At 38.3% G+C, this 19873-nt stretch overlaps 1 protein-coding gene across 10 annotated transcripts in view; it reads right to left on the bottom strand.

Moving 5' to 3' along the window:
- Window positions 1–19873, bottom strand: part of LOC109050388 (histone-lysine N-methyltransferase 2C-like) — a 140651-nt gene that overhangs the window by 19851 nt on the left and 100927 nt on the right. For 8 of the 10 annotated variants that reach the window (XR_006158534.1, XM_042752517.1, XM_042752518.1 and 5 more), the window contains 22 exons: window positions 19471–19548; window positions 19152–19364; window positions 17487–17615; window positions 16526–16645; window positions 16313–16437; window positions 14885–15074; window positions 13537–13635; window positions 13233–13280; window positions 10586–10723; window positions 9790–9822; window positions 9550–9684; window positions 9254–9404; window positions 8933–9159; window positions 8769–8842; window positions 8478–8672; window positions 5772–7655; window positions 5329–5660; window positions 3529–5243; window positions 3076–3187; window positions 2843–2909; window positions 2692–2755; window positions 2323–2555 (listed from right to left, as the gene is read on the bottom strand). Coding sequence is in view for 9 of the 10 variants with exons in the window: in XM_042752517.1 (XP_042608451.1) it covers window positions 2323–2555; window positions 2692–2755; window positions 2843–2909; window positions 3076–3187; window positions 3529–5243; window positions 5329–5660; window positions 5772–7655; window positions 8478–8672; window positions 8769–8842; window positions 8933–9159; window positions 9254–9404; window positions 9550–9684; window positions 9790–9822; window positions 10586–10723; window positions 13233–13280; window positions 13537–13635; window positions 14885–15074; window positions 16313–16437; window positions 16526–16645; window positions 17487–17615; window positions 19152–19364; window positions 19471–19548 (6362 nt within the window). In the remaining variant the exon portion in view is untranslated. The remainder of the gene's footprint in view (window positions 1–2322; window positions 2556–2691; window positions 2756–2842; window positions 2910–3075; window positions 3188–3528; window positions 5244–5328; window positions 5661–5771; window positions 7656–8477; window positions 8673–8768; window positions 8843–8932; window positions 9160–9253; window positions 9405–9549; window positions 9685–9789; window positions 9823–10585; window positions 10724–13232; window positions 13281–13536; window positions 13636–14884; window positions 15075–16312; window positions 16438–16525; window positions 16646–17486; window positions 17616–19151; window positions 19365–19470; window positions 19549–19873) is intronic. The other 2 variants (XM_042752520.1, XM_042752522.1) reach the window with 2 other exon arrangements.

Below are 19873 nucleotides of genomic sequence, written 5' to 3'. Positions count from 1 at the left end.
CAGTTAAACAGTTTATTAGGAACAATCAAAGCTGACTTTCAAACTGAATTTTTTGCATCATTACTCCCAGTCACACAATCCTTCAGAAATCCTTTTAACAATCTTATTTTCTACAAAAAAAAAAACATTTATTGGTATTATTATCATTATTATTATTATTATTAATGTTGAAAAGAGCTGAGAATATTTTTTTCAGGTTTTTTAGGGGGGATAAATTGAAAGAACAGCATTGTTTATTACATTTGTTACAGTTACATTAATTGGTACATTTATATTATTTACATCAAGCTTTTGAATGGTATAGTAGTGTATATTGTTATTGAAACTTAATAATATTTCACCACAATATAAATTTATTCAGGAATTATAGTTTGGAAAAAGTATTTGGAAAAAGTCTAACTAGTAAAATGTTTACACGTTATGTGAAAACTAGTACAAGTATATAAATAAATAAAAAGAGGCTTACTCATGTTTATGATCTCTGCTGGATAAAGTGCTTCATTCTTTTTTTCTGAGGAAATCCAAATCTCAAATCCTCAACCACATCACATCTTTTTTTGGGGTGAATTATGTCTTATTCCTCTCATCGCGAAACAAACAGTAAAATAAAAAAAACTTGAAGAACAATCTCGCTGCTTTGTCTTCTGTTGTGTGGGCATATTCAATCCGCGCGCTTTAGTGAAACATTATCATCTCAAAAGCGCGTTCAGCGCGTGGGCGTGGTCGCATTAGAAGATAATGAAGGGAGACGTGAAAAACGGACATCGCGTTGTTTTCATATGGATTACTTTATCACAGAATATTTTTTTTTCGGCAGCACTCGTTTAGTTTAAAAGTAGACATGTCAGGCTTTCTATAGATATATCTCTCATGTCTCTGTGTTGAGTATTCACGGAGTTACAGTTCATTTTAATGACGCGTTTGTAACTGAAGATCAGCGCAGACAAAGGCTGCAGACAGCACTCCTTGTTTGTTATCTTTATTTTATAAGTGCACAAAGTTTTGTTGTTATTATGTCTGTATACAAAGAAAAGTAGACCCTTTGCAGAGTCGATTGATGTATTGCTCTTATCTGTACGATCAAAACTGAAAGTGTAATTTAAGTTCTTTTCGGGGTTATCAGGAGAAAATACCCCAAAACCCATACACGACCTAATAAAATTAAAATTGCAAACTCACTGTAAATATTTTAATGGTTTTTAAAGATGTTACAATGTTATATCATAATGTTATTGTTGTTTTACTTCCTCTTTTTATCTAATTTTACAATTACATTCATTTCGCAATCCGCCCCTTTGTGCCACCTGGTGGTAGTTTCGCGAATGATTTTAACACGCGACTGACTTGCAGTTAACGCCACGGCCCTGCAGCGGCGGTATTACCAATTCTGGTTGTCTACCTACTGTAATGCTGTTTATATTATTCTGAAAATGCTGACCAAATATCAGGTTGTTAGTGTTAATGTCAGAGCATAAATCAGGAACTGAGGCCCTAGATGCACTTACTTTCCACTCCAAAAAGCAGTGGACAAAAAGCATCAGGTAACCGCTATCAATATGTGGGGTATTTAAATTGCTTTTGAATAAGCACTCGCTGTTCACTTTTGATTTCACAACCTCACATACTTTGTGTAACGGGCGCAGATCTTACATGATAAGATATTTGTCAATGAACTCAGGATCTGTTGAGCACCAAATCTTCCAGCATGGTCTTTGAGCTGTGTTTATGATCAATGTACATAACAGTGATGGTAAAATATGCATTTTAGGTACAGAAATAACATATTTTGGGTTTTGAGATTTGGGAAATGGTCATTGCACTACTTTGGGCTATTTTTGACTGGCATGAGCTAGTTTTGTCATGCAGACCTGGTAACCCTGACTGCAGAGCATTTGCTTTTAGTTTAGTGTAACACACGTTTTCCAGCTGAAGTAAATTATTTCTATTAAAAAAAAAAAAATAATAATAATAAAAAACAGTGGGGGCAGTGCCGCAGTGGACAAGTAATGTAAATCCTGCAGGACCCAATCCCAATCCAGCCCTCTAATAAAAATGTCCTGCTTTAATAAAGGCATATTCTTTTTACTGTACAGTGACAGTTTGTCTTATTGACAGTTTGTCTACTTTGAGCAAGGTGGTTGCTCTTAAAAGTGAACCACTAAAAAGAAAAGTTGATAAGTTGATTGATAAGTTGATAAAAAAATATCAAGTAGAGAAATTAAAGTTACTTTAAAATTAAAGTTTTACTACATTTTTAAACATGGTTTAAACTATTTGGGTGGATGATTTTAATAGTTATACTTCTTTAAATAACTATATTACCTGTTCTAATTGCTTTTGAACCACACTTTGCTGTTCAGTCACATGTTTCAGCTGTTCTGCATCTTCCTCTGGGAACTCCCGTCCAGCTTTTTTCGCAGTGCGCTGTTTTGCTGAGAGGGCCTTTTTAGATTTTCTGTGGGCCCCAATCTGGTCCTCTAAAAACTTCTGTTGCATTTGAAGAAGCTGTTGAGTTTCCTGAAGCCACTCCTCATATTGTTTTCTCTGAGAATCATCTGGAGAATATAAACGTGAGATTTATGGGATGTCCAGCCTCAATTGATTCACTTACCATGATCACAATGACAAAATAACACTTACAACTCATTGGTAAATGCTGAATAATAATAACAATAATAATTAACAACTTACTGACAAACCCTGGTCCAAAGTTAGGGGGATTGGGTCTCGCAATCTGTGGTGGCAACTTTCCATCCTAAAAGGAAATTGTTGGATATGCTATTACAACAGGTTGAATGCTGGTGAGATAAGGTAATAAGACGAAATAAACCTGTGGACATACCGGTCCAAAAAAATGTTGTGAAAAAACAGCTGTATCTGGGCCATGCGATCCTGGAATCTGTGGCATTCTGCCACAAAAGAAAGCATGGAGAGTACTCAACACAAAAAAATTAACCACTGAAAATTGCATGTGGCCAGGTAAGTAAAGAATTAGGCCAGTCAGGGTAATAAATAACTTTTTGCATTACTGTAGTAACTGCTCAGAGGAGCCAGTTTATATAGTAAAGGGTTTACCTGTTAATAACCATGGGTGTCATACCCATACTGTTCTGTACCATCACTTTGTTGATCCCCTTCAGAGCCACCATCTTTGCCTTCATGATTGGATCAGTAATTGCATCAAAGTCTAAAAACCACCACAGAAATTGCATGATTGTGATTTGTATTTCTCAGTTATATTCACATTTCAAGTATTTTTTTAAATATTCACATTAAGTATTTGAGTTTCTGAAGCTCAAAAAAACCCACATAAATGTAAACCTAAATTATGAATATTTAAAATGTAAGCAAAAATGTTCATATTAAAATATTGTACAAAAACTATATTCAGTAACAGTACAAACAAAATTGTACATTTGGAGCTGCGCACAGTATAGAATTAAGTAAGGTTTTAACTACTATTTTTTTGACAATGTAGAGGTACAACAAAATCATTTATCAATTAGTCAAAGTGGAGCTTAGGCTTACCAATGTTAGGGGAAAAAGGGTCACTTGACCGTTGTCTAATCATGGCCTGCATCTGCCTTTGCTGTTGTTGCTCCTGCCTCTCTTGATCCAGTAGATCTTGGAGAAGAAGGGGCTGCTCATCTAACAGAAGAGGCCTGTTCTGTTGACTCTGTTGTGTTTGAGACCCTTGTTGACCTGTAGCCCCAGGAATGAACATGCCCTGTTGAGGCTGGTGATTTACAGGATGGGGAACAGGCTGCTGGACACCAACCATAGGCAGGTTTAGATCCACTTGTTGTCCTTGTGAAGGTCCAAAGCCTTGAAGTGGTACCTGCTGGTTACCAGACTGCATCAAATTTGTGTTACCTAAAAGTTCCCCTTGGGTTAGAGATTTATCTATCATGTGCCCCATTGATACTCCAGGGTTTATCCTTTGTTCTTGGGGTTTACTGTGCAGCATCACCATACTCATGTTTGAGCCAAGCGTAGTCTGAGCATTTGGGTCACCTGAAATAGGGGAAATTATGGATTCGCTCCTAGTGTCCTCTAGTTTTTCCTTGATCAACAAACTTGACAGCACTGGAGCAGATCCAGGATGCACATCTTCGCAAGATTCCTCAAAAAGACCATCATCTTGACCACTTTTACTACTCATAGGCCTATGTTCATCCCTTGAGGTTCCAAGTACTTGGCCCTCAGTTTTTATTGTTTCAGACTGAGAATGATCCTGGACCTCTTTTGGCATACTCTTTTCTAGTCTGACATCACTAGGACCTTGTATGCCCTCTGATTTAGGTTGAGCTGAGGACATACCTCCACATCTGGCATTTCTTTTTTCAGCCAAGGCTTTCTGAAGGTCTGAGGTATCCCCATGGTCATCATCTATATGATCACTCAGCTCCAGCTCTTCATTAAACATATCTTTTTTGTCCTCAAGGTTCAGCTCAGGATCTGCATAAGCAATAAGATCAAACTTTCCAGATTCCAGAAGATCATCAAGATGTAGATCATTTGTTTCTAAGTCTAAATCTTTGCCATCATCTGCATCAAGGTTCAGGTTGTCCAGGTCTTCATCAACCAAGTCTTTGACCTCCACATCATCAAGGTCCTTCACAGTAGAGTCATCTGTCTCTAGCTTCTCCACACCATCGCTACATGGCAATGGGATTTCCTCTGTTGGACCAGAGGTTGTGACAGGAAGTAGTGCAGATTCGGCTGAATCACTACTAACTGAATGGCTAAGTGGTGCTGCCAGAGGGGTCTGTTGTGGTGTTGTATTTGTATGGTGATGTGAATTATCCATAGTAGCTGAGGTCTGTAAGTGATTGACTGGCCCTTGTTGTGACTGTCCCAACATCGGATCCATAATTCTGGGACCTTGGTTTCCTGAAAAGGCCATATTTTGTCCTCCCATGAAACCATGAGATGGCCTCTGGGAATGATTAAGATGGTCCAAAGCATTAGGTGGACCAAAAGGTAATCTGACCCTGTTCTCTGGAGCCCTGTGACAAAGTTCAATAAATGGTTGACCCATTATATTATGCTGTTGCATTGGAAGGCCACGTGGGGGAAAATGCTGGGGTAGGCCCATTTGATAATTACTGCCTATTGACCTAACAACATCAGCAGGTTGTCTCATATGTGGTGGAATATTGTCAACCATTGGTCCACCTTGTATCTGGTGAGGGGGCCTGAGGAAATGTTCTTGGCTTGGAGTGCCAGGAAGAAATCCAAATCTGGAAGGAATTGGGTTTTAAGAGAACTTAAACACAAAATTAATTAGTAGTTTTTGATTGCAATTGATGAAGGAAAAACACTTACCTTTGTCCTTGCTGACTCATGCCACTGTTGTTTAGATCCCTGGGGAATGGTAGGTGGGAGCACTGGGATTCATCAGGCATGGGCTCATGCTGATCAGCAAGGAAAGTTCCAGGAAATCTTTGTCCTGCATGAATTGGTGAAGATCTCATAGTACCTGGATATGGAGGTGGGGGTCTACCAAAAATATCATTCTGATGTCGAGAACCATCCTGTGACCAATGCCTTGAAGTCCCAGGTGCAGCAGGAGGAATTGCCTCCTGGAGTCCCTTTTCCTGTCTGATTGCACTTTTCTGCTGCTGCTGTTTGAGGAGTAACTGCCGTAGTCTTTGGCGCTAAAAATAGCAATAACAGTGTACAATAAATAGCATGTCATTAAAAATAGAACAGAGATTAAAGGAAAAAAGTAATATTCTCTAATGGAATCGCACAATATGTTTTCAAACCTGTTTAATTTTCTCTTCATTCTCTCCAAGTGGTGGTTGCATTGTGTTCTGTATATCTGATGGGTTGCCCGTGTTTAGTGGAACATCATGTGACAGTCTATCTCCTGTTTGTGAACATAGGGTTAGAGGAGCTTGTTCAAATGGATCATGAATAGGTGTCTGGTTAGGGTTTGCCTGTTGTAGAGAGAGAATTTCATCTGAAATCCCAGGATGTTTTGGGGTTTGAGAATCAGGAGCACAGGGACGAGCAAATGGGTCCTGCATTCTACTTTGTGCTTGATGGCTAAGTGGATCTGTTTGATGGGACATGAAGTTTACTCTTGGATTTGATCTAGGGAAGGCTTCTGGGTCAATTCCTGGATGTGGGGTTCCAGGGGGGTGAGAATATGGGTCAGTAAGAACTGGCCTTGGTGTTCCTGGTTGTTGATCATAAGCTTCATTTCTGATTGGCCTAGAAGTTCCAGAAGACTGTGAGAAGGGATCTGAGGTTCTCTGACTACTTGGTGATTTAGGGAATCTCTCTCCGGAAGAAGGTCTTGGAGTTCCTGGCATTTGAGCATATGGATCGATAGCATGAGATGGAGATTGCCTGCGACTGTTAGGTTGTGACTGAGAAAACTGATCAATTGTGGCAGTTCTAGGCGTGCATGGTGGCAATGTATATGGATCAGAGTGTGGTCTTGGGGTACCAGGCATCTGGGCATATGGATCAAGTGGTCTTGGAGTACCAGGAGGCTGAGCATATGAATCCGGCATTTGCTGAAGGTAGTCTGGTCTAGGTGTAGATGGTGTCTGTGAATATGGATCTCGTTGAGGGTGTCTGCTCATGGGCAATGATTGGGCAAAAGGACTGCCTTGTCCTGGACGCATCATTCTGCCCTCATTAATGAAACCATCTCCCATTGATGGATGAGGTGTAAGAGGCTGATGTGAATAAGGGTCAGAATGTTGAACTTGGGATAAAGTGTCAGATGACCCCCTTCTCATGCCTTGCTGCCCTGCACTGAATGAGTCTTGCTGTAACTGGGAAGGAGGCATGGGTGTTTTGAACACTGGCACAGATCCTGACTCATTACTCCCTGGAATAGGTGTTAACAGTGGCCTAGAGTAGGGGTCAGAAAGAATCATGCGGCTGTGGGCCATGCGCTGGTAAGCTTCTGATCTTTGGCCTGGTCTGGAAAAACTGTCTCCAGGTGTGACATTATTGATAAAATGTCGTCCTTGTTGCTCAGATAATGGTCCTGGTCTAGGTGGACACATAGGTTTAACAAAAAGGTCTGATGGTCGAGGTGTGTCTGGAGGCTTTGCATATGGGTCAGTGCTAGCGGATGTTGGAGAGCCAAAGGATTCATGGGCTGGTGAAGGCCGACTTCTTTCTTGCATGTCAGACACAGAACCTCTGCGAGGTGTGCTTGAACCAGATGGTGGTGGTCTGGGGGTTCCCACCATTTTGCCATATGGATCCCATGGAGAAGGAGGACGGGATCCAGATGATTCAGGTGAAAACATTTGAGGAGACTGAGGCTGAGATGAGGGACCCTGTGGGTACTGAGTGTCCTGGGTAGGGGTCTTTGCTGTAGATGAAGGGGGTGGTGGTTGAGGACGCAGGAATACATCATCTGTTGATGCAACTGATGTTGCCGTTCCAGGCATCTGAGTCCTTGTAAAGCCATCCTTGGTGTTTAATGTTTGCAAAGGAGAAGCATTACCTCCACTGCTGGGCTGTGTTGCCATTGGACTCTGATCATCACTTTTAGAGGTGTCTCCACTGAATTGTTGTTGTTGTTGCTGCTGTTTCTGAAGTTGCTGCTGCTCATTTTTAACCTGTTCTAACTTTTGAGTGGCTTCAATTTTTGCCTGTTGTTTGCTCTTTTGTCTCATTTGCTGCCATGAACAAAAAAACAAAATACAAGTTAATCAAGCCATAGCACTTAAAGAAAAAATGCAGTATTTATTTATTTATTTATTTATTTATTTTGCAAAATTATTCTAGTTTATTTATTTACCAAACACTTATGCACCATATTTGTTGGTACTGGGTCTTGGCAAAACATATGCCAGAACTGTATCTCAACCTGGGATCCTAAGAAATTATCCTCTCAAAAAATCCTGCAACTATGGCTGCTTGAATGTTATATCTAAAAAGGCTATGTGTATTTTTTCATTTTAAGGTTTTGATTTTCAGGACATTTTCCTGCTGTTTATTAGGCAAACCTTAGATTGCAGTTTACAATGACAAGGCTGAATGTAAAATGATTAAGAAAGAAGACTTTGGAAAACTGAAAACAATGCTATAATGACCATTAACATGCATGGGCATAATAAACAAACATTTTTATTTATTTACCATTTAATGCTTTAAAGCAGAACTGACTTCTACTTTTTTTACGCAAAGCTTTGTCATATGGCGTATTTGCATTTCATTGATTTGGCATACTGCATTTCATTCTGATAAATTAACAAAACTAGAGCAATTGCAGATCACATCCATTTGAATTCACATCCTCTAACAAAGGCTTAGATTCGACTGAATTCAAATGGCTATTAAAAAAAATCTAATTCTGATTAAAGATTATATAGTGCTGATGAACTAGTTTTTTAAACATCAAGGTGGAAGCTTTGATCAGAGGTTTGAGACACTACATTTTGCATAACAGTCTCACAGTCCAGCATTTGCATTTATATATCCCTCGGGCTGTCAATCACCTGTCTGAACTTCCACTCTTGTTCATGCTCAGACTCCTTGTACTTGAGCGGGTCCTTGAAGAGCAGATCTGTGTCCATGGGAACACTGGAATCAAAAGGATCAGCTGGCTGCTGCTGTTGCTGTCTTTTCATTGTGTCATTAGACAACTGAACTTTGTTTATACGAAGGGCTGCTCTGTTGTCTCTTGCCTTTTGCTAGTGGGGCAGAGCCAAACAAAAAGTCAAAACTTTCATATATGTATATAAACACATCCAGTGTTAGCATTTTTGAGACTGAACAGAGTCTATTACCACGTAAGGCGCCCTTTCCTGAGAACTAGCTTTCCTCCATAACTTTGCAATTTGCTTCACTCTAGTCGCCCAATCTGTAAAAAAAAATCAAATAGTTGGTCTCTAACTTGACTCCATTTCAATTTGACAATTCTATTTGTAGTGTTTTAGGACAATACATTCACCTGGAAATTCATCTCGAAGGTTAGGGAAGTTCATATTGGTGTAAAGAACAGGAGCCACAGTGGCCATTTCACCAAGAGTTTCTTCTTTCTCCCACTTTAATGTGCTCCTCTGAGCATTGGACATGGTGTCAGTCTCCACCTCTGGAGGAGGGACAGATCCAGGCATGGGAACAGGAGAAGACCAGGGACCAATCACATCACCCCCTATCTGGCTGAATTTCTTCTCCCTGTAGTGAACATATCAAGCCGTTAAGTGTCACTGAAACTATTTAAATTTTATAAACAGAAATGCTGTGTTACTCAGGATATGAATTCACTCACCTCACATTTTCTGGAAAAGGCACACGTTGAATGGAAGAGAATGTACCAGACACTCCAGTTCCAGGAATCACAGGGTTTGGAGGAAAGTGGGTGTTTGGCCCCATCATGCCATTCATCATAGGCATGCGTGGGAACATTCCACCATCATCTCCTGCAAATGAGACCATGGAGAAACATGCACTTTTAAAATGAGCAGTACATTTTACATGTGATACTCAAGTTACAAGCACACCACATCACATTTGGGTGGTTGGCTTGACTGTTAATATGAAGAGATAATTCAGACAACTTGATACCTGGGTTCTGAAGAGACATTGCTGTGGCTGAGGCATTGGGGGCAGTGTTGGGTGGATGAGGAAGTTGAGGAGACTGGCTGGCGTTTGGACTGAGCACTGCGGTGAATAAGTCTTCCACATCTTTACTCTCCAGCTCTAAATGGAATCAACAGAATGAATTTTCATATCTAAAGATTTTTTTACAACAGAAACATCTGCTCTGCTGAGGAATGTTTCAAAATATTTTAGAAAACAACAAACCTGGAATTTTGTAGAACTTATTCAGAATGGCCCCTGTAAAAAAAAGATAATATAACTAGTCCATTAAACAAAATTCAACATTCAGACATTCAAATATATCTCAACATAGTAACTAAGGTATGACCAAACACCATTTTTTTCATGTGCGAAATGCCAAACCATTTTTCAGTTATTACATTTAAGTCTGCAAACAATAATCATTATTAACAAGTTAGAAAAGCTGCTAAGATAAATCACTTGTTTGCTATGGAACAAGAAATTAATCATTTAATTGGGATGAAATTTCAACTGACTTGCTGCAAATGTGGCATTGTATGACAGTACCACGCTTGAATTCACTGAGCTCTTCAGATAAACTATTTTTTCCCCACAAATGTTTGTTTGTTTGTTTGTTTATTAAGTTTTTACGCCATGTTAGCATCATGGCTATTTACATGGCAAAAAAGTTCAGTATCATCCATAAAATTCACATTATATAAAACATTTCAACTTAACACAAGACAGAAAATCTAAAATACATTCAGGTGGTACATTTTCAAATCCAAAAATGTTTATAAATGCAGACTGCATGGCTAGGGGCTTGATTTACATCTCTGGCAATAGGTCTGATTGAACCACCTAAATTCAATAAATCAAGAGGTGTGTGCCAATACTTTTGTCAATACAGTGAATGCATTTCATGTGTGATGTGTTGTAAGTAAAGTAGTACAAAAATAGGATAATTATTATTATTATTTAAAAAAATCAAATAAATAAAAGTTCCATTAGCAAAGTGAATGTAATCCATTACTCTTACCATCAGAAACCATCTTATCCAGCTCAGGACTCAATATTACATCTAGAGGTTCTTCCTGTAGTGGTCGAGACCCTCGAGCAGGGCCAGGTTGAGGAGGAGCTGACCGATCATCCGGCAGGTTGCCAATGTCCAAACCGGCTGAAAGAAAGGGAAAGCTAAACAGCTACTCTCAAACTTAGTTTCTTATCTCTACTGAATACAAAACTCAACGTGCAAAAATGTAGAGAAAAACAGAGTTGTCATTCTGTAAATGCCCAAATTATTGTTGATAAGCAATTTATTTTTTTCTTTGCCTGAGTGTTTGCTAAGATAAGGAAGTAAAAACAGGGAGAAAGAGGACTGTTATTTTATGTCATGGAAAAATTAGGAAAAAATATATTTTTCTCTCTCTTTCCCTTGCCCTCTCTTTCATCCCCTCCACTAACTCAATTTTCCAAGACAAACAGGAACCTAATTAGTGTTGCCTGCTCAACTGAGTGTGAAAAAGTCTCTTAAAAAATGGATGTTCTTTCATCATTGCATATTGTTTCCCATTAGAATAGATGAGAGCTTAATCAATGAAAAAGCAAGCAATTGCAATGATTAATAATAGTAAAGGTTGTCATCAAAATCAAAGAGTCAGCCATTGTGCATTGGTCTAAATGCAGAGGTGAGCTTTCCAGTGACAATTACCCTGGTTTCATGTAAAGTTCTTGTGCCAGGTTCAAAACAGGTAAAGCTCTATCAACACAATATGTGGCACTAGTTGTGTTTACACTACATGCACATACAAAGTATATGGGGGCAATGCAAGCCTGTTACAGGGTTTAAAAGCTGACAGGTGCAGCTTGTATTTTTGTTTAAACACTTGCATGAGTTTTTTTTCCTTACAAAAAAAAAAAAAAATGAAACTATAACTTTATCCTTACAAGGTTAGTGAGCAATTTTAATCACACAAATATTAACATGTACAATGTTTAAAGTGTATAGTCTTGCAGCAATAATTTTTAAACAAACAAACAGTGGAGGTTGTAACGTTTTTGTTGTTTTGACTGACTAACATTGTAAACGCACTACCTTAAAACATGATATTTTTTTTTTAACAAGGTGAAGGATAAATCAAAATTATATCCTGATAGCATGTTGCCAATACAGCTAAGTTGTATTCCACTCTAAACATTTCTCTAAACAAAGCTCCTTGGTATGCACTTAAAAACAAACCCTTATATATTTACACACACACACATATATACATATATATATATATACATATATATATATATATAATAATATACATATACATATATACATACATATACATACATATACATATATACATATATACATATATATACATACATATACATACATACACATATACACACATATACACACACACACACACATATACATATATACACACATATATACACATATACACATATATATACACATATATACATATATATACACATATATACATATATATACACATATATACATATATATACACATATATACATATATATACACATATATATATATATATGTATATATATATATATGTATATATATATATATATATATATATATATATATAAAAATCACACAGAGGTTACGCTATAAATGATAACATGATTTCTATCATGTTCTATGTTTATCCATCTGTAAAATATTGTAACATTCAGTATTTTAAATAAGAGACCACTAAACGTTTGACAAGGGTAGCCAAGTCCATATCAACCCCTGTGTTGCATTTCATTCATCTTATTCTGCTCTCATATTTTTATTTTTATTTATTTTTCGTTTATTCTTATGTCTTTCTCCTAGTCTGTTTTCACATTCTTAGGTATACTTTAATTTTTAGCTTTGTTCACTTATATACCCTTTTAGCCTCCTTTCACTGTGGGAATGTTTCTAAAGTATTGTAGGTAATTACTGCTATTATTTTTATTATTATGTATCATAACCTTATTTTTTTAAAGAAACAAAAATAGTTAGCTGTCAAAGTTTCAATTCTGTAAATTCTGTAAAATTCTGACTAACTTTTTTAAAAGCACAACCTCTGATTGCATGTTTATACACTATAAGTTAAAGGAAAAACCAAGAGTAAAACTACTTTTTTTGTAACCTCGTGGAACATGCTCTCACACTGAAGCAGTTGCTTCAACTCTCAAACCACTTGTTTTTCCAGTGCAAGGCCATTCCACAAAGAGAAGGGAATGTGTCCTTGCAAACTAAAATAAAATTGTCAACTAAATTAGACCCCTGAGAAAAGAAAAAGGACACAGCACATATCAAGCACACTTCAGTAAAATTTCACAGATTGCAAACAATCACATTTACTAACTAAGGTACCAATCCCAACATCCATTTAAGGACACTTTAGTTTTCACCTCAGTGTAACAACAGGTTCATGTGCAAGAAAACATGCAGTTTGTTTGAGGTTAGTAAAAAGATGCAGAAAGCCTGTGTGTTTGTCAGAAAAGGGATCATGCAGAACTGACACTACTAAACGTCTGAGGTCCTGTTTGGTAGACCAAGAGGTTGGGGGGGGGGGGGGGGGGGGGGGGGGGGGGGGGGGGGGGGGGGGGGGGGGGGCTGGGGATTTGGGGTCTGTGCAGCTCTACTTCTACAGCCAAAGAGGCTGTGCCAACAGGGATCTTACCGAATGGAGAGGGGGAACTGTCCACCTGGAAAGGTAATAAATCAAGACCTACAAGAACCCAAACAAGATAAAACCAAATAAATATAAAATAGAAATGCAGAAAAAAAAGGAGGAGGATGCAAAGACAACAAATAAGGAGAAACATGGTAAAAATGTGAGATGCAAGTGTGAAAAATTTCAAAGAAAGAGGAGATGCAATTGTGAAGATACAATTGCAGGTGTCCGTTCTGAAATTGTTAGAGCATCTGCAGAGTGAAGAGAGAGGGGAGACTATCCTATGGACAGATCTTGGGACTGAGTCTACCTGATTCAGTGCCTGGCTTGACCAGGTCATCGGACAGCATTCCCAGGAGATCATCATCTGAATGTAGAACCAGCTCGGCTAAGGGATCCTCCACATTGGCTAGAGATCAAGAAGACAAGCGTTTCTGAGCACGAGTATCCATACTATTCACCAAGTGCTCTTCATTAAATGTTACCATATACTGTACTGTGCAATGATAGAAATGTGTCAACCGGACAATCGTCTTTATAACAGGGGTGCAACTTCTGTCACTTGGACATTGTTTGTATTTCAAAAAACACAATGTCTCAAAACATTCTCAGTTTTGGAACAGAGCCATACTGTTAGTGTAATATAAAATTGCTCATGTTGCTGTATCCACCTTAAACAATAAGGGTGACATGTCCCTCCAAAAAAAGATTTTTCAATGACATCTGCACCTCCTGCTCAACGTCTTCAAAATTTTGTTATATCCTTAAAGTGGTATAAGATTTTAGTCATACCACCCACCCCTAATTTAACTGAAATATTCTTTATAATTCCATTAGCATTAATTGAATAAAGATGTATGCATAATACGATTCCCAAATCAAACACTTGTTTCAAGACTAAACCTGCATGAAAGGGTTAAACCCAAGAAAAAGAAGCAGAAGCTTCACTCTATGGGAGATGAAAATCTCTAAGGACAAACAAGCAGCCCTGAAAGCCTTCAAATAGCTTTGTGATTGCTCTCCAAACGAAAACGCACAAGCCTTCTAAACACTGCACACTGTGACTGCCAGCTTCCTATCCTCACAGAGAGCTCCGGCAGGGAATTCAGAAAAGTGCTAGCAAATTGGGTTTTAAAAACATGTTAGGTTGGCTACGAGCAGAGGTCTGCTGGGCTGGGTGTAAATGAGGGTTGACAGAACTGAGGATAAGGAGAAATGGTGAAGAATGAGGTGTCTGAACAAGCTCTTCAGTTTATAAGAGTATGCAAATCAGGGCTGAAGAAGACACAAAATGAGCACATGGGGGCAAAAAATTGTATGGTTCATCTTCTTTAGTCCCTGTGGTAAAAGATGACCTGAGATGGTCTCTAATGCAAACCATTGGAGTTACACTGTAGGATTCTTCAGTTGGGTTGTGTGATGCATTCAGTGTGTGCAGATGGGAAAGCGGGAGGAACGGTGATAATGTGTATTATATCTCCCTGCAGAATTCACTGCAGTCTAGAGCAGAAAAATGTGACCTGACTGGTCAGAGCAGAAGAAACAATTTCATCTCTAAACAAAGGCAAATCACACTGGGGGTAGGAACGTCTAATTTCTCTGGGCTATACTCTGTGTGTGCATTTAGAAAATATGTGTGTAGGTGCAGCTGAACATACGCAGTGGCCCTGCTTTAGACGAGACTGGAGTGGAAGTGGTGCTCAGAAGCGTTTCAGATAAAGGGTCCAGGAAGCTGCTGCTCTGTGATTTACTGTCTGTATGACTGGCTTCTTCCTCCACAAGCCCTGTTTCCAGAGCTGACTTGGTCTGCTTGCTTTTATGCAGAAGTTCTTTCCCAAAAAACGCCTCCTGTAACATAAACACGTACACAAGTTAATAATGCACAGGCACTCCAAGTAAATACTAGATTTTCACATTCTCAAGAAAATATTAGTTGTTTTTGACTATGCAAAAACTGCACAAAAATGCCCTGGGTAGTTTCTAGTGCACTGTTATGCAGTTGCTACAATGTTCTGGGTACTTGCTAGGTGATTTCTAGGGTCATCTGAATGGTTAATCGAAGTCTTTATGATATTATGCTGTCTAGATATGGCTCGGGTTCATCCTTCAGTATAATTTAATCACAATTTTTTTCTGCCCATTTTGTCACCCATCAGGCGAAAATCATAGGTTTGTTTATCAGAATATCTAACAGTACCAAACTACCAATGTGATGACTCCCTGCTGTGTTAAAACATTAAAGGCCTAATGTGCTGCAATTTAAATCATTGATTCAAGACATTCCTCTGGTGATGACCTTTATGTCTAATTTCAGGTTTGACAAACAGGAACGCCTAAAGTGACAGCTGTTACAGTTAATGCATCACTGCATCTCCACACTGAACATGATGGTCTTTTTAGGAGCATGTGTCAACCCTGCACATGCTCACAAAATCCCTGATCACTACATTTCATTCCTCAGTTCAAACACATTCAGCTCTGACGTGAAGAAAGGTCCTGAATGGGATGCCTATGTTTACTGAGAGAACTAGTAATTAAGTAATTAGAAGACACTTTTATCTAAAGAGACTTATGTAGTACACTTATTACAGCTTTATTCCTCTGAAGTGGCTTGTGGTTCAAATTAGGTTCCAGATTCAATACAAGTTACACTCTATTGACAACATCTGTGGAGTGTTCTCTGTTTCCAAAGAAAATAATTTAGACTCACTTTGTAAAAACAAGCAAAATGGAAGTGTAAGTGGAAAGCCATTCCAAAGAGTTCAAGTTGTACAGTTTTTCGAGGAACTTAAATTAATTCATCTTTATAAATAGTGTTTTATAAAAAATAAACTTTTTTAAGTGGTAGCCACCTTCAACAATAAAACAATAATTACCCTTAACCCCCCAAATATATGGCATACAATCAACTACTATAAAACAATTATCTACAGTCCGAAGTAGTGTACAAATTATTATTAGCTTTAGGGACATTTCCTTTGAGCAGGCAAGAGAGGCAGAGTCATCTCAAAAAAAAAAAAAAAAGGCACAAACATGATCCAGAATTCAGTGGAGAAACACTTTTAAGGAATATTTGTGGGACTGACCTGCAGGTACGAGGGGAACGCCTCCTCAAGTTTGTTTTTTTTCTTCCTGTATCTCTTCTTGACTTTCTCCAGAGGCTCACTGACGATGGGAGTCCCATCCACAGGAGTTTCTGGTTCATTCCAACCTGGTGAAAAGATAAACTTGATGCAACAACTAAGAGTATACCAAAATAAATATACATGAAAACCTGAGATGTCCTGAGATGACCATACCTTCCTCCTTTCCTGTGAAGTTCTCTGTAAGCGAGCTTGTGGAGTTTTTCTGACTGAGAGACCGCTTGCCTTTCCCCTGCCCTGCTTTGCTCCTCTGACGCACCATAAACCCACCAATACCTAAAGAGGGAAGATGGGAAACCAAAATCTAATTTAACTTAAAATAGTGTCAGTAAAAAAAATACAGCTGCTGGACCCCTAAATTAGGTAATGAATGCAATCAGGAATTAATAACGTGGGACCCTGACAGTGACGTCTTGACATTCATCTTTATAATTCAGGATGACATATTAGCTTTGGGCCAGAAGAGGGTGATTCATCTTGGCTAAATTCCTGGAGCAACCATTTCAGGTAAGTCTATTTCTGGTTGCACCACATTGGCTGAATCTGACTCAACAACCACTTCACCACGGTCTACTGCATGGACACAGAGTGAAGAAAGACACTTGGGTTGGTTTATGTACTGTAAGTAGTTTAAACATTTCAATGGGAAGAACAGGGTTCAGAACAAAATGTAATAAAATACTAGGCTAGCCATTGAACTATATTTGTTTTAGAACACTAACCCTGAGCAACAGTAACAGTGATGCTTGTCTTAACCAACACCAATAAATAGTAAGTTTGTCTATCGAAGAAACAGGCTAACACTGAACTCAGATGCAACTAAAGGGGGATGTGACAAAAAATCTGTGCAAATACACATACGTCTATACTGTATCCATTTTTTTAAAGAAATGGAAGGTAGTGCTTAAAAAGGACATTACTTTAAAGAGATTACTTCTTTAGTCCTAAAAAAGCTCAGAGAGAATGTTCTTTCTGGAGTTCTCCCCGGCAAGCAGCTTTAAAGAGCAAAGCACTGTGGGATGCTATTTAAGGTCCAGAATTTGCAGCCGCACTATTTCGCAGTCCAGTGGAGCTGTCCTTTCTGATAAGTGCACCTTTCTCTCTCTCGCTCTCTCACCCGGTCTGTATGGCTTCCTCTTCCTCTTCTTGTTGCTGTCGGTGCCGTCGGCCCCTTTTAGGTGGTCATCACAGTGCTCACGCTCGGGGCTGGAGTCAGATTTCCCATCACAGTCCATCGGGTCGCCCTCTGCAATGCGTTCAAACAACATAGAGCACTCTAGATGCTGACAGAATATTCTCTAAACCTCACAAAGATACATACACAAAACATAACTTGCAGGACTGTCTGGTTCAGTTCATGACACAATAATGACCACAGAACACACACATACAATAAAAACAACACACATTTGCATTCAATGCCATCAGATCACAAAAACAAAGAAAGATGAAAATACTGATGCACTAAAATTACAGTAGAGTATTGTTTTGAGAAATGCTTTAAACATTAAATGTTTTAATTTAAAACATTGTTTGTGATTTTCAAGCAGTAAAAAAGTGTATTTTATTCACACGACACACACACACACACACACACACACACACACACACACACAGGAAATAAAATAAAATAATCTCCAGCATTTTTGCGGCACAATGAGTTCTTCTTAATGGGGTGTAATTTCATTGAATCAACAGAATAATCATGCATTTAATGCTAACACAGAAGCTGAAGTTATTAAAGGCCTTTAGTTTAAAGTTATAAATTGACATTTTATATATGATGTCTGGCAGTGAGGGGGTTAAACTTGTGGCCCCATTCCTCCCCATTACCCCCCCCGCTGCTCTCTCAGACTGGTGCTAAAATGGAGGGGTCGGCCATTAATTCAGTTAGAGCCGCCCAGCCTCTGATCACTGAAATGCCAAGGCAGGTATAATTTGCTGACTACTTTTTTTAAAGACTCTTCTCTCTCCAAGTCAAATTCATTACATGGCTTACCTTCCTGCCGATTTCTCTCTCCAATCACTCCACTCTGTTTTCTACATTTTCAACAAATCTTTTATTTTTTAAATCTACTTTCTAGATTATTCTGTCTTTCTCGGTTATGCTCAGCTGTGATGGCTGTCATCACTAATTCACAATCATCATCAAAGTGGCACACAATAACGTCATAGCCAGAGACTTAAAAAAAATTACATTTGTTCAATTCAGGGTTATTGACATTAGCTAAAAATAAAACTATTAAAAGATAAATAAAATAATAAAAATGACTAAAATAAAAATATGAATGAAACTAGCAAATATACACTATAAAACAACAACAAAATCTATAAATTAAAATGAAATATATAAAATATGCATTTAAGCTACACTAAAACTTAAATACATATGTAGACATAAAATAAAATATATTTGTTAAACAAAATTAAAATTAAAACCGAAAATATAAAAATAAAATCTAATTCAAAATATTAACAAAAACAATAACAGTATATCAATGACACTAAAAGAACAATGGTTTAATTCAAGAATGATGCCTGAAAACAAAATATAATGGTCTAGCCGTAGTGATTGATTTCTTTTCTTTCTTTTTTAAATGTGATGTGTGCAATGTTTTCATGTTAAAACACTTTCTTAGCCCATTTTATTGTGTAAAGACAAGAATTTGAGCTTTTTTGGGCATCCTGACCAACCTACCATATTGGCACTGATTCGACCAATGGTGAGAGTTTGGGGCAGGGCTAAAAAAACAAAAAAAAAAAAAAAAAACACATTCTTTACCTCTACTGTCGTCCATGTCTCCATTCCTGAAGAGCTCAGTCTGGGGATCAGGGGTTGTCTGCAACACAGCCACACTGTTTTGATTGATGATCTTCAGCTTAAGTTTGGGTTTTGGTCGTCTGCGGCGGGCGGTCTGGACACACAAACTCTGGAGCTGACACAAGCCTGACTCAGTCAGAGACACACCATCCTGAGTGTAGGTCCGCTGGAATTCTGGCAAAGAACAGAACACAGCAATGATGACTGTCACTCTGACACTTCAGCAATTTAAGTAACATAACAGTTATACAGCTAAATTAAATAAAAAAAGCATTAATACCATTTTCCTTGACTTTCGTAAGAATCTGTGGCACTGCAGGAGGCTCGCTGATGTCCGTGAGCTTTGCCACTGTGCCACCTGTAACAACACAAAAGCAAGATGGAAGCTTGACTTATTTCAGGTTAGCACTGCATATTCATAGTCATTTGTTTTGTTATTTATTGATAAGAGGACAGCCTTGAGCCATTAAAGGCAGATTACATTAACTGCTGCTTAATTCACATGAACAGGTTGCAGCTTGATTTAAAATTCAGCCCATCTGCTTTTTTAATGAACCACATTTTGCTGGAACAAAGTTTCATTGACCAAACACTCTAGTGTCCATCTGTTACAGAAAAATTAGGCATCAACATGCACATCATACATGAATCAACAAGAGACGATTCCTGAAGCGCATTCACCT

This window comes from Cyprinus carpio, chromosome B24, assembly GCF_018340385.1.
Source record: "Cyprinus carpio isolate SPL01 chromosome B24, ASM1834038v1, whole genome shotgun sequence".
NCBI classification, from domain to species: Eukaryota; Metazoa; Chordata; class Actinopteri; order Cypriniformes; family Cyprinidae; genus Cyprinus; species Cyprinus carpio.
The sequence above is the reverse complement of the archived record's forward strand: the minus strand, read 5'-3'. Positions and strand labels throughout refer to the sequence as shown.